Raw genomic sequence first — 16,190 nt, forward strand, 5'->3', positions numbered from 1 at the left:
CCAGCCCCCCGCTCCCTCCCCTTTTAGTCGCCTTCAACGACACGCAGGGAATACGTGGGAAGTATTCTTAATCCCCTATCCCCAGGGATAATGGAATATATATATATATATATATATTGGAGGTGGAAAGATGGAGTGAAAAAGATTTTGTGTGATCGGGGCCTGAACATGCAGGAGGGTGAAAGGAGGGCAAGGAATAGAGTGAATTGGAGCGATGTGGTATACCGGGGTTGACGTGCTGTCAGTGGATTGAATCAAGGCATGTGAAGCGTCTGGGGTAAACCATGGAAAGCTGTGTAGGTATGTATATTTGCGTGTGTGGACGTATGTATATACATGTGTATGGGGGGGGGGGCGTTGGGCCATTTCTTTCGTCTGTTTCCTTGCGCTACCTCGCAAACGCGGGAGACAGCGACAAAGTATAATAAAAAAAATAATAAATATATATATATGCGTGTATGGGCATTTTATGTATACACATGTGTATGTGGGTGGGTTGGGCCATTCCTTGTCTGTTTCCTTGCGCTACCTCGCTGATGCAGGAGACGGCAATTAAGTATAATAATGATAATGATAACATTTCAATGTATACGTACATATACATACACAGACATATACATAATATACATATATACACATGTACATATTCATACTTACCACCTTCATCCATTCCTGTCACCATCCCGCCACACATATGTGCATGTATGGATGTTTATGTATATGTATGTGTATATGAGTGGATGGATCATTCCTCGTCTGTTTCTTGGTGCTACCTTGCTGACGTAGGAAACAGCGATCAAGTATAATGATAATATATATATATATATATATTATATATATATATATATTATTTCCCTGGGGATAGGGGAGAAAGAATACTTCCCACGTATTCCCTGCGTGTCGTAGAAGGTGACTAAAAGGGAAGGGAGCGGGGGGCTGGAAATCCTCCCCTCTCGTTTTTTTTTTTTAATTTTCCAAAAGAAGGAACAGAGAAGAGGGCCAGGTGAGGATATTCCCTCAAAGGCCCAGTCCTCTGTTCTTAACGCTACCTCGCTATCGCGGGAAATGGCGAATAGTATGAAAAAAAAAAAAAAAAAAATATTCACATGGCTAGCTGTTTCCCATGTTTCAGACTGTGTAGAGATCTTCATATGTAGCCCATAGGTACTTCCAGTATCATGCCTCTATATGCCCTTTTTATGGGCAGATAATGAGTTATGCAAGTTTTTATGTTATGAATATCATGTGCACTTCAGAAACCATTTATCATTTTTGGATCTTCAGGTTCTACTCAGTGACTATCATAGAATACTATTACAATAGCAGCAGTGCTGTTTGGGTGCTGGAACTGAAGCAGGATTAACTCATTTTAGTTATGATATGAATCTACCCTACTGTAAAATCCTTATGCTGCATATAATTTTGTAGAGAAGGTTAAGAAACAGAATTGTTTAGCATGAGCATGAATAAAACTTGGTCTTAGTTTTCAAAGGAGAGACTTATTATCATTGGCTGATGATACGGACAGACTAAGTTTATTTGAAAGGAAAAACTAAGAATATATGTTATGCCGCTATTTATCATGTTAAATATCTTTGCAAACCTACCAAGACTGTATTTTGTGATAGGAGGATGTGGAGAGTAAATACATTTACTGCTGTTTGTATTATTTATTTTATAATTACCCAGGACCTCTTTCTAAAAAAGACTCTTGGTGTTACACACATTGACATACGGTATTTTTCCTTACCTGACAAGTATTTTGGGTTATGCAAGGTTACATCATTACAGTGTAAATGAACATAATGATATGATATATGGTTGAGTACCCTTTAGTCTCTGAAACCTATATCCAAGAACTGTTTTGGAAAGTATTAAAGCAGATTATGGCATTGAACTTTTATGTAGTAACAGAGAGTACAAATGTTTATTTTTCTTATTCTTTCATCATCATATTTCATGCTGTATGCCTCTTTTCTGGGCATGGAATGGAAAGATATCTTTTTACAGTGTTGCTTTTGTTTTATTTATTCTGCAGATGAAGAGTCACCACCTGTATATGATTAAATCAAAATATGCAAAGAGAATTTGAGAGAAAGTATGGATGTAGGCATGATTACATAAGGGGAAGTAATATAAAGGAGAAAGCAAAGATTTTTGAAAGATGCCCTGAGGGTGGATTGTGTACTGCAAACTGCTAAAATGGTTGCAGTGTCTATATTGACCAGTAAATGAAAAATTCAAGTAATATTGTCTGTTTCTATGAACGGGTTAACTCATTTTGGTGGCTAGAATCGTGCTGGGTGAAGAAGCATCACCAACAAGCTATAATAAGTTCACTGATATCAACAGGCTTGTTGGTTAAATGTACCTCAGTGCCACATCATCTAAAGTCTTTCACTCATATGTATATATTTATATATATATATATATATATATATATATATATATATATATATATATATATATATATATATATATATATATATATATTTCTTTCTTTCTTTCAAACTATTCGCCATTTCCCGCGCTAGCGAGGTAGCGTTAAGAACAGAGGACTGGGCCTTTTTTGGAATATCCTCACCTGGCCCCCTCTGTTCCTTCTTTTGGAAAAATTAAAAAAAAAAAAAAATGAGAGGGGAGGATTTCCAGCCCCCTGCTCCCTCCCCTTTTAGTCGCCTTCTACGACTCGCAGGGAATACGTGGGAAGTATTCTTAATCCCCTATCCCCAGGGATAATATATATATATATATATATATATATATATATATATATATATATATATATATATATATATATATATATATTTTTTTTTTTTTGCTTTGGGAAACAGACGAAAGAAATGGCCCAACCCACCCCCATACACATGCCTTGATTTAATCCACTGACAGCACGTCAACCCCGGTATACCACATCGCTCCAATTCACTCTATTCTTTGCCCTCCTTTCACCCTCCTGCATGTTCAGGCCCCGATCACACAAAATCTTTTTCACTCCATCTTTCCACCTCCAATTTGGTCTCCCTCTTCTCCTCGTTCCCTCCACCTCCGACACATATATCCTCTTGGTCAATCTTTCCTCACTCATTCTCTCCATGTGACCAAACCATTTCAAAACACCCTCTTCTGCTCTCTCAACCACGCTCTTTTTATTTCCACACATCTCTCTTACCCTTACGTTACTTACTCGATCAAACCACCTCACACCACACATTGTCCTCAAACATCTCATTTCCAGCACATCCATCCTCCTGCGCACAACTCTATCCATAGTCCACGCCTCGCAACCATACAACATTGTTGGAACCACTATTCCTTCAAACATACCCATTTTTGCTTTCCGAGATAATGTTCTCGACTTCCACACATTCTTCAAGGCTCCCAGAATTTTCGCCCCCTCCCCCACCCTATGATCCACTTCCGCTTCCATGGTTCCATCCGCTGCCAGATCCACTCCCAGATATCTAAAACACTTCACTTCCTCCAGTTTTTCTCCATTCAAACTCACCTCCCAATTGAATTGACCCTCAACCCTACTGTACCTAATAACCTTGCTCTTATTCACATTTACTCTTAACTTTCTTCTTTCACACACTTTACCAAACTCAGTCACCAGCTTCTGCAGTTTCTCACATGAATCAGCCACCAGCGCTGTATCATCAGCGAACAACAACTGACTCACTTCCCAAGCTCTCTCATCCCCAACAGACTTCATACTTGCCCCTCTTTCCAAAACTCTTGCATTCACCTCCCTAACAACCCCATCCATAAACAAATTAAACAACCATGGAGACATCACACACCCCTGCCGCAAACCTACATTCACTGAGAACCAATCACTTTCCTCTCTTCCTACACGTACACATGCCTTACATCCTCGATAAAAACTTTTCACTGCTTCTAACAACTTGCCTCCCACACCATATATTCTTAATACCTTCCACAGAGCATCTCTATCAACTCTATCATATGCCTTCTCCAGATCCATAAGTGCTACATACAAATCCATTTGCTTTTCTAAGTATTTCTCACATACATTCATCAAAGCAAACACCTGATCCACACATCCTCTACCACTTCTGAAACCACACTGCTCTTCCCCAATCTGATGCTCTGTACATGCCTTCACCCTCTCAATCAATACCCTCCCATATAATTTGCCAGGAATACTCAACAAACTTATACCTCTGTAATTTGAGCACTCACTCTTATCCCCTTTGCCTTTGTACAATGGCACTATGCACGCATTCCGCCAATCCTCAGGCACCTCACCATGTGTCATACTTACATTAAATAACCTTACCAACCAGTCAACAATACAGTCACCCCCTTTTTTAATAAATTCCACTGCAATACCATCCAAACCTGCTGCCTTGCCGGCTTTCATCTTCAGTCCAGCAAACGGCAGCTTCCCTGGCTATAGTTTAACGGTGTTGTGTAACTGATCATAATGCTCTTAAGAGCTTTGCTTTGATGAATGCTGTTCTTTATTGTGTGAGGTTTGTAACAGCAATGGATGCATTCTGGAATTTATCACATGTGCATTATTCTTTAGATTCATTCTTTTTATGTGGGCCACAAAGGATATAGTTTCTTCTAAAACAGCATTATTTGTGACTCTTTGTCAGTTTATAGAATTTTAACCTTTGGATACATTATCAAGTGTGTTATCTGAACTGTAATATCAAAAAACAAATTGTTAACTCATGTTTTTCCAACACTATTAGGTGAAATACAGAATTTTTAGGATTGGAATAAAAGGAAGTTTAACTTCATGTGTAAAAAGGTATGTTATTAAATATTTCACAATTGAAAGTTTAGTATCATTTATCCTTACCCTTTTTTTCCTTATTGAAATTAGGGCAAACTATTTGACTTTTGCCTTCACTCTGGTGGGAGGTAAGTATTCAGCAAATATACAATATTATTTTTTGTATAGTGCTGCTGGCAAGACCTGTACCTACAGATTATGTCAAGGAAGCAGCTCAAAAGATTCGCATGAATATGCAAGAGGTGGCAGTAATTGTGATGTTAGATTTAAATGGTTAACAGCTTGTGTTTCATTAACTAGGATGAATAGTAATATTAGGATCTTAAAGTACATGTGTGGGAGTAGGTTACAGCAACATCATACATATTAAAAAAAGAATGATAGATCCTTTGTTTATGGTCAATGACTGACAATGTGTCTGTCTTCATAGATTTCCTTTATGATCTAGAATGTTATACTTATCTAACTTATAACTAAACTAGACCTTGTAACTGTAACCTTATTTGACTTGATTATCTAATTTGTCCTTACAGTATAAGGTAAGACACAGTAACATGAATCTATTGTTTAGAGGAACCCACATATGGAGCATGGTAGTTTATACTTAAATATTTCCATTATTTTCTCTTGTACTAACTGGACCAGATGAACTCATAACTTGGTTGCTTAGCTTGACCAGATAAGTTAAGATATTGTTTGTATCTCCTTGCCTTCGACTGACTCCTGTCTCTCCTCCGGCAGATATACGGTGGTCCTGCCGACATGGGCGCAGTAGGCAGTAAGGCAATGAGCAGCACTCACCTTGGTCATATGGATATGGCCTTAGGTTTGAACTCAAGTATGGGCACAGACAGAGGGATGGTGGAGCGAGGGTACCACGAGTGTGGGTTTTGCGGGCGAGGTTTTGAACGTAAATGGTTGCTGACGCGACACCTGAGGACTCACACAGGCGAGAAACCATACCAGTGTGCCTTCTGCCCCTTCAGAAGTGCCCAGAGATACAATATTGTGATGCACACCATCAAGAGACATCCAGATTCTGTTTAACGGCAGAGAAATATAGCCACATGATGTGATTACCTCATCCTGTCTGTTCATTTATCACAGGACAATAGAGTTCATAGACACACCTCAGGTGTATACACAATTAAAACACACAAAAGTTGGTAAATATAAAGCTAGTATAAACACGTCTCACAGATCATGAATACTGTAATTTCATCTTCTGTATACAGTTTAACCAAGCAAAAGACTTCAAAAGTAAATTTAGCTAGCATCTTCATCTGCATTGTCCTGGTGGGATCCTGTAACAGCATAGGACATACATCACAAGCAAGGCACATGGTTTATGTCACAACTAAGACACACAGCATACATCATGAGCAAGGCACACCACATACATTACACCCAAGACTCACAACATGTATTCCAACCAAAATGCAAAACAACCAAGATGCAAAACAAACAAGACACAGAAATTACATCACAACCTAGATACACAACACCCAAGACACATATAGAATACATCCCATCCAGGGCAAACAAAAATTGAGAAGTGCAACAAAAAAATCAGAAAACTTAGCAATTATAAAACAAGGACACAGAACATGATCAGAACCAAGACACATCTTAGTTTTTCACTTTCTCCAAAATTTATAAATACTTTCCCTTGTCTATTTTTTTTTTTTTCTTCATGATCCTCTCTATATTTCAATTAAAGTCCAGTTTTGATGTGGACTTTTGTCTGTGAGTGGAGCCTCTGACATAAAAAAAACAAAAAAACACGACTAGAAATTACAACAACCAAGACGGGCAACAACCAGGAAAAATGAACAAACAAGACACACAACATCAAAGACATGCAACAAACACGAACCAAAATACACAGGAAATACAACAGCAGACCTTGGCTATGGCTAGAACACTTATCTATGCATGACTTCACTTCCCTCCAGTTCAACATATTTTTCTTATCTTGCCTCAGAAAGATTTCCTAACCCTGCCAAATTACGACCAACTCTCCTCGTATTTCCCCTTCTCTCTGGCACCACTAAACATAGATAGATTATTTTGGCTTACGTTACTGAGATGTTGACCCTTTAATCAAGTTTGCATCATCAACACTATTAATCTGCATCTTTGCCAAAGTTTAAATTTTGTATCTAAAACGTTTCTCTCAACTTGAGAGAAGGTAGACCAGACAAGCAGTTGCTTGTTGATGGTGCTGTGGCTATGCTGTGCATTGTGCTATCCCTTGAGTAGTCATAGTTCTCTGCAAAGTTTTCAGACTTTTGTTTTCCAGAAGTCCTATAGAAATGTCTTACTAGGAGCCCCACCCACTTTCTTCAGTTTATAGAGACCTGCCACCAAAGAGTCCCTTCCATTTTACTCGCATCCTAGAGACAAGGCAGAAGTCCCTCCCTCTCTCCTTAGTTCTTAGAGATGTTTCATCCAGTAGTCCCTCCCACTTTCCTCAGCTCTAAGGAGCAGGACGGTGTCCAATCCACCCCAGAGAAGGAGTCCTTTGTCTCTTTCCAATAAAGACCTTTTCTTGTTAATGCATTCCTCTCCAATGCTATGGAGTGTGTAATGAATAATTTCTTCATGACTTTAGAATATTTATTTGTTCTGAGAATTGTAAAAGAAATTTAGCCTTTATTCTTCCTATTCTTCCATAGTATGAACTCATCCTTCTTTAACTTAAGTTTAGTTCATGTCTCACTGAATACAGAATACTCATCACCTTAGACATCTAGGAAACTTACAGTAGATTCTTTTAATCGAACTACACATATCTTTCCTGCATCTTTCATTTTTAGATTGTGTATTGTGCTGCTCACAGAGCATCCACACACTGGTTGTATTGTGCTGCTCACAGAGCATCCACACACTGGTTGTATTGTGCTGCTCACAGAGCGTCCACACACTGGTCGGTGGATTACTGTCTGTGTTCCCAGGTAATTCAGGAGTAACTTAGGTTGTGTCTGGCTCATAGTTTTTTTTTTTTTTTTGCATGATGGCCTTCAGATGTCTATGAATTGCACATACTTTGATGTTAGTGATACAACTCTCTTTTCTTTTTTTATTGACTGACACCGCATAGGCAAAACATGCCCAAGTCAAGGCCATCTTGAGTGAAAGGAAAAGAAAGTAGAAATTGATCAGGGCTCTGCATGTGTTTGTAGACCTTACATTTAAAAGCAAAAAAGCTGATATGAAGAGGGAAAGTCAAAAGAAGAAACATAATTCCACAGCTTAGCTGTTCGAGAGAATAAGGAGGTATCATATTGTGGCCAGACTCCACACAAAAATTGTGAGAGGCACCAGCCAAATGCATATCCTAGGTATGATGGCCTAGCTTTTGACCTGATCCTCAAGGGTCAGATCAAAGGCCAGACTATCATATTCAAGGGTCACACCAACGATCATATTGTATTGCTCAAAGGATTCAGCCATATTCTTTCAACAGCTCTGGACCATAGAGCTTACTCATGACAGTGCTGGTCATGCTTAGATCCACCAGGTCCATACATGAAACAGGGATAGACAGATGGTGTCTTGTGTGTGTGTGCATGCAGTTAAGGACACGTTACATAATGTTAACATATCCCATCTCAGAAAGGGGCTATGTCTAACCATATTTAACAAAATAAAGTAGTGCTTGCACTGTCCCCGCCACACCCCTGTCATGCATCTACATAAGGGTTATGTTGCTGTTATTCATATGTGACAGGCCATTTTGCGAGACTGGCCAGGGTGTTGCATGGTAAAGGCAACTAATCAGCGAGCACTTGCTGGCCAGACAACCCCTGAGAACTAGCTGTTGTTATGTGGTTTAGTTAGAATTGAGGGGATGTATCCCTGCCAGGGTCAAAGGGTTGCCAGGAATGTGTTCTGTACAAGTCTGTGGTATGCTTTGTTTGTGTTGGCCATGTGTTCTCTTGGTACTTGTACAATGGTATGATCCTTGGGTACAATGGCCTGGCTTTCGACTTAACCCTTCAGGGTCAGGCCAAAGGTCAGGTTATCATACCCAAGGATTGTACCATCATGTTCAAGGGTCATAGCATCATGCTCAAGAGGATGAACAGTCCTTTGTAACTGTGGTGTTGGGTGTAAGAAACACAAGATGCTGCTGTGAGAAATTGCCGGTTGTTCACAGTAGGAAGCATTTCAAGGCTATAATATAACCAGGTGTATATTTCAGTCACATTAATACTGATCATGTTTTCCTGCGTGATTCATTATGGAGAGTTAATCGTTGATCATGAAATGTTCTGACTTTACAGCATTAAAAAGAAAATGATAATAAAATTCAGCCAATAGTTTGAACCATAATACTCATTGAAAACAGTAACATATCATATGTATTCAACAGGTGTTGTGGAGGATGTGGGAAGCAGTCAGAAATTCACACAAACAAGATTTGAAGTAAAAGTGCTGAAAGATATTTCTTTTCCCAGTGTAATCTCAATCTCCAATAACTTCAGTGGAAGAGCTTCATTTGTTTAAGTCATGATGCCAGTTCTGTAAAAGTCTTGTGATTGTTGGTCTTACTATGTTTTCATTACTCCTGCAAGCTCCTGTTAGCATAAGAGCAGCAGCCATGCAGGTAGAACATCAGGTTGTGAAGATAACAATTGTCTGTGGCCAGGTCTGGCCTTTAATGAAGGTGGTTAAAATTAGTACATTGTCAGGGAGGGGAATGCACATTTGGTCAGTGTTGCTTGCTGTTTGTGCTTGACAGCATTGCACTGTTTTCAATTAGATCCTACTTAATAATCATGTGACCCATCTTGTTATCGTGGGATATGAAGGGTCACCATCACTCTACACCACCAGCATGAACTAATGGATATCCCTCATGTGGGAAAATTTTTCTGAATAACAATTAGATGCCATTTCAATGATCAAGTTTGCGAATATCAATAATTTTCGAAGAAACCAAACTTAAGTTATCAGTCTGAAGCAATAAATTACATATTAAGGAAGTTGAATATATTCCCAAAAGGTTTACCATGAGACATGAAAATAACTCATCTATATTGTATTAATTGTTTGCAATGCAAATTACTGTCTCTTACATACAATGTTTATAACCCAGCTAATTTTTGTGTACCATTCAAGCTAATTTTTGTTTACCCTTCCCAGCTGACTCATGCTTATCAACCAGCTCTGATTCTCTGGTGTCTGTCCACAGTACCTGGTGTACCGCGGGGCGCGTGGCCGCAGTCGCTACATGTGTGATTACTGTGGTAAGACCTTCGACCGCTCCTCTAACTACAGTCGCCATGTCAGGATCCATACGGGAGAGAAGCCATTTGTCTGTCTCTCCTGCCACTATCGCACTGCTGATTCCAGCAACCTCAAGGCCCACATCCGCAAGTGGCACTCCCCCCCAGACATCTCTGCTGGTGGTCAGGTCAGGCCTGGACCTGGGGCACCTCCCTCTGACCTCCCCGTGGGGGCTCTGGTCAGGGCCAGACCTGGGGCACGTTCCCCTGACCTCCCTGCTGTAAGTCAGGTCAGAGGTGGCCCTGGAGCACCACCCCCTGACCTCCCTGCAGGATGCCAGGTCAGGGGTGGCCCTCGAGAACCTCCTCCAGTGGATGAGAGGGCCCCTCCCAACTGAGAGGTTACCTAAGTGATGGAGACACTGTTGGAATGGGGTCAGGACCAAGTGTGAATAGGGGCAAGCATGATAGGGGCAAGACCAGATGTGAAGTATATCACTGCTGAAGTCAAAACTAGGTGGGGAGTGTACCAGTGGTGGAATCAGGACCAATTTTGAAAGAGATTAGTGGTAGGGTCATGACCAGGTTTACCAGTGGTGGGGTCTTGACTAAGTGCACCAGTGGTTGAGTCAGGACCAAGTGCACTAATGGTGGGGTTAGAACCAGGGTTACCAATGGTGGATTCAAGACCAGGTTTACCAGAGGTGGGTCAGGACCAAGTGTACCAGTGGTGGGTCAGGATCAAGTATGTCAGTGGTGGGTCAAGATCAAGTATGCCAGTGGTGGGTCAGGATCAAGTATGCCAGTGGTGGGTCAGGATCAAGTATACCAGTGGTGGGTCAGGATCAAGTATGCCAGTGGTGGGTCAGGATGAAGTATACCAGTGGTGGGTCAGGATGAAGTATACCAGTGGTGGGTCAGGATCAAGTATGCCAGTGGTGGGTCAGGATCAAGTATGCCAGTGGTGGGTCAGGATGAAGTATACCAGTGGTGGGTCAGGATCAAGTATGTTAGTGGTGGGTCAAGATCAAGTATGTCAGTGGTGGGTCAGGATCAGGTATACCAGTGGTGGGTCAGGATCAAGTATGTCAGTGGTGGGTCAGGATCAGGTATACCAGTGATGGGTCAATGATGATATTAAGGTTTTGTTCAGTACAGATTTTGATGTATTTGTTTGTTTGAAATATAAAGAATAAAACAGATAAGGAGAGCATCACACTCTTGAAAATTAAGATTCATTCTTTAGTGTTTAATCCTGTAACTCTCATCATCATCAATTTATCTTTCATTTGTATGGCAAGAAGTTCCTGCCATGATGTCACACTTGTCTTGTGACTCAGTAGAAGACCATAGTCTTGTGTGATGTTTACACTTGATACTAATGTCAACGGGTGACTTTTATCTAATGTTTATATATATATATATATATATATATATATATATATATATATATATATATATATATATATATATATATATATATATATACTCCCTGTACCAGTTTTGTATTATACTTATAAGATAAATTATGTGAATGTAGTGTTGTTTCTTTGAAACCTATTGACATGTTAGATGTAGTGTAGGATGTGAGGGAGACCTGTAGTGTAGGATGTGTGAGGGAGACCTGTAGTGTAGGATGTGTGAGGGAGACCTGTAGTGTAGGATGTGTGAGGGAGACCTGTAGTGTAGGATGTGTGAGGGAGACCTGTAGTGTAGGATGTGTGAGGGAGACCTGTAGTGTAGGATGTGTGAGGGAGACCTGTAGTGTAGGATGTGTGAGGGAGACCTGTAGTGTAGGATGTGTGAGGGAGACCTGTAGTGTAGGATGTGTGAGGGAGACCTGTAGTGTAGGATGTGTGAGGGAGACCTGTAGTGTAGGATGTGTGAGGGACACATGGATGGGCTACAGTAATGACGTCATAATGACAAGTTAGTGTTAGTAATATTGATAATAATTGTACTGAGAAAATAATTATTATCATGATGATAATGCTAATTCATTTATTACCTTACCTCCAGTACTGATGATTTTAATTATGGCAACATTGATTATAGTCTAAATTATTTTGATAATGATGATAACTGAAGAACCCTGGATGAAATAACTGAAATAACTGAATAACACAGAGGTATGGAACCGAGGGGGACACGCAGCTGCTGTCGAGGTTGGGGAAGTGGAGGCGGTGCGTTCAACGCGTCGTTGATCGCTACAGAATGGTCTTGTATGTGGGTTGTTACAGGTCGAGGAGAGGCAGCCTCCGTTACAGCGGGTACAGCTACGTGGAACACACGTCAAGTTGGCGGGAAAAACTGAGTGACGTCATTTTGTGTGCTGGTTGATTGCTGTACACTCGTTATTTTCTTCACGTTGTTATCTCGTGGATGGAAGGCTCTAGAATGCTGATAACATGACCCCAGTCATCTATGACTGTCATGTATTATGTAAGAGACAACCAGTACATTACGACACACGTAACAACCAAATGAGTGGGGGATGTAATCGTGCACCTGGCAGCGGGCGGGTGTTGACGGTTCCCTGCTGAGCTAGTGTTGGGGTCACTGGCGCCGGGTCAGTACTTGGTCAGACAGTGGTGTGTGGGTGTTCACTGCCGGCTGTTACCTTCACCAGCAACCTGTTATGTTCTTATTGGTGAACAATGTATCATAAGAACAGGACTGGAGTCTCATGAGAAGGTCTACACACATACTGAAGAACAGAACGTATCTGTGAACACTGAAGAACAGAACGTATCTGTGAACACTGAAGAACAGAACGTATCTGTGAACACTGAAGAACAGAACGTATCTGTGAACACTGAAGAACAGAACGTATCTGTGAACACTGAAGAACAGAACGTATCTGTGAACACTGAAGAACAGAACGTATCTGTGAACACTGAAGAACAGAACGTATCTGTGAACACTGAAGAACAGAACGTATCTATCTGAACACTGACGAACAAAACGTATTTATCAACACAAGAACAGAACATTTATGAACACAAGAAGAGAACGTATTTGTTAACACAAGAACAAAACGTATTTATGAACACAAGAACAGAACGTATTTATGAACAAGAACAGAGCGTATTTGTGAACACCGAAGAACAGAACTTATTTGTGAACATTATTGTGTTTGTTTACGTGAGTGTATAGTCCAAAATGTTTATGTTCTTGTATGTTATCAATTATTTGTTTAACAAGATCAATTAATTTAAGAATAATAATTATTTGTTTTCTTGTTAGTTTTCCTCTGTATTATATTATTAACATTGATACATTTTCATTAATAATTGTGTGTTTGTACGTTAAGTTAATGGTCCGTGTTTTTGTTTGTGGTTATTGACCTAAACTGGTCACTTAACAGTTGCGAGTCATTTGATGTTGTTAATAATGAACCAGTTATAATTTATTTTTGTACTCATTATTAATTTACTGATTAGTAATTTATAAAGTTGAAGTTCAATATTTACGTTAATCGAAATGAAGACAAATTCACCATCTGACATTAGATATGAGCTGGTTAGGTTAAGGGAATTTTTCAAACAATTAATTTTTATAAATCTTTACCATTTCAGATAATTTATTTATTTAGTGTTTAATTCAAATGAATTTCTCAGATTATTGTAGTGTGTATTAAGAACGCTGAATAGCCTTACATGACCCAATGCTTGGCTTATGATCGTGAACCACAATAATACAATCGTTAATACATACAGGTTAAGTCTTCAGCCATACAACAGGTCATGCAAGGTCACGTACACACCATCAGGCAGTTAGGGAAGGATCTACTACATCGCCACCCTCACCACGAGAGATCCCTCGTCCCCAGGTTGCAGTTAAGTGTCACAACCTAAGTGGACCCCCCCCACCCCCCCAGCTGCTCCACACGACACACTCATCCTAACCTACAACTGATATAACTTTATTATTATTATTAGTATTATTATTATTATTATTATTATTATTATTAATTATCAGTATCAGTATCATTATTATTATTACTATTTATCATTATCATTGTTATTATCATTATTACTATTATTATTACTATTTTTATTATTTATCATAATTATTGTTAATATTATTGTAATTATTATTATTATCATTAGTTATTATTAATCATTATAATTATCATTTCATTATAATATATTATCAATATTATCATTATCATTATTATTACTATTTATCATTATTATTATCATTATTATTATTATTACTGTTTCTATTACTTATCATCATTGTTATTATTATTTGATTATTATTATCATTAGTCATTATTATTCACCATTATTAGTATTATCATTTATTATTATTATCATTATTATTATTATTATTATTATTATTATTATTATTATTATCATTACTGTTGTTATATATTTATCTATATTTTGCTTTGTCGCTGTCTCCCGCGTTAGCGAGGTAGCGCAAGGAAACAGACGAAAGAATGGCCCAACCTACCCACATACACATGTATATACATACACGTCCATACACGCAAATATACATACCTATACATCTCAATGTACACATATATATATATATACACAGACATATACATATATGTCTGTGTATGTATGTATGCATGTATGTATGCATATATATACACACACAGACATATACATATATACACATGTACATAATTCATACAGTCTGCCCTAATTCATTTCCGTTGCCACCCCGCCACACATGAAATGAAAACCCCCTCCCCCCGCATGTGCGCGAGGTAGCGCTAGGAAAAGACAACAGAGGCCCTATTCGTTCACACTCAGTCTCTAGCTGTCATGTATAATGCACCGAAACCACAGCTCCCTTTCCATATCCAGGCCCCACAGAACTTTCCATGGTTTACCCCAGACGCTTCACATGCCTTGGTTCAATTCATTGACAGCACGTCGACCCCGGTATACCACATCGCTCCAATTCACTCTATTCCTTGCCCTCCTTTCACCCTCCTGCATGTTCAGGCCCCGATCACACAAAATCTTTTTCACTCCATCTTTCCACCTCCAATTTGGTCTCCCTCTTCTCCTCGTTCCCTCCACCTCCGACACATATATCCTCTTGGTCAATCTTTCCTCACTCATTCTCTCCATGTGCCCAAACCATTTCAAAACACCCTCTTCTGCTCTCTCAACCACGCTCTTTTTATTTCCACACTTCTCTCTTACCCTTACGTTACTTACTCGATCAAACCACCTCACATTGTCCTCAAACTGTTATTATAATTATTACTTATAATTACCAGCTATTATTGTTAGTTTTTATCATTAGTTTTTATCATTAGTTTTTATTACTATTATTATTATTATTATTATTATTATTATTATTATTATCAATATTTATTATTATTTTATTATTACTATTATTATTATCTATTTATTATTAGTATTATTATTTTATAATTATTATTATTATTATTATTTTATTACTATCAATATTATTATCTTTTATTATTATTATTATTATTATTATTATTATTATCATTAATATTTATTATCATTTTATCATTACTATTATTATCTAATTATTATTATTATTACTGGGTTATTGTAGTCAGGTGACAGCCTTTGTATTATTTGGAAAAGATCTGACTAACACCAAGGGTGGATGAACAGCTGGGTTGACTGTGTACCTACTGCCGCAAGCCAGGAATCGACCCCTTGGTGGCCTGTGAACCAAGAATGGAATTCGATTCTAATTTGAAAGTTCAGATTTACGGACAGACTCAAGTAAATGAATAAATAACTTGCATAAATTCAGCTTAGAGGAAGTGTTGAACAATATATTTATTGCAGATGTTCAGTTATGAGTTATCGGCTGGCGGGGACTGCCTCCCCAGGCGTGTACGACGACGCAAAGAAATGGGTCTGTATTGCTCGTAGCAAGACGCAACCTTGCGTGCCCACGTACGCAGACGCTGCGCTATTGTTTATAACATTCGATAGGACTTCTGAATTTTCTTGATCTATAATAATTTCATAATAATAAATGATTACATAAGTCGATCTATACGTCAGAAGCGAGAAAATCAATCAGGGGGAGCGATTCTTACTTGGCGGGTCTGGGAATTATTGGTCGATTATGTGACGTCATGACTTGCAAGGCCAATGGGTGCGCACCTAACCGGTGACGTCGCGCGGGCCAGAGCCAGTGAGCGGCCTGGGTGTCGGTGACGACACGGA

The 16,190-nt window shown here is 39.0% G+C and overlaps 1 protein-coding gene across 3 annotated transcripts in view; it reads left to right on the forward strand.

The window, feature by feature from the left end:
• LOC139751952 (uncharacterized) overlaps positions 1–11,417 on the forward strand; it is a 331,514-nt gene extending 320,097 nt beyond the window's left edge. The window contains exons 5-6 of one of the 3 annotated variants that reach the window (XM_071667688.1): positions 5,513–5,843; positions 9,972–10,110. In XM_071667688.1, the coding sequence (XP_071523789.1) occupies positions 5,513–5,818 (306 nt within the window). In that variant the 3' untranslated portion in view covers positions 5,819–5,843; positions 9,972–10,110. Of the gene's footprint in view, positions 1–5,512; positions 5,844–9,971 lie in introns of all 3 variants that reach the window. The other 2 variants (XM_071667693.1, XM_071667670.1) reach the window with 2 other exon arrangements.
• Positions 11,418–16,190: the final 4,773 nt, after the last annotated feature.

Source organism: Panulirus ornatus, chromosome 12 (genome assembly GCF_036320965.1).
Source record: "Panulirus ornatus isolate Po-2019 chromosome 12, ASM3632096v1, whole genome shotgun sequence".
Lineage (NCBI taxonomy): Eukaryota > Metazoa > Arthropoda > Malacostraca > Decapoda > Palinuridae > Panulirus > Panulirus ornatus.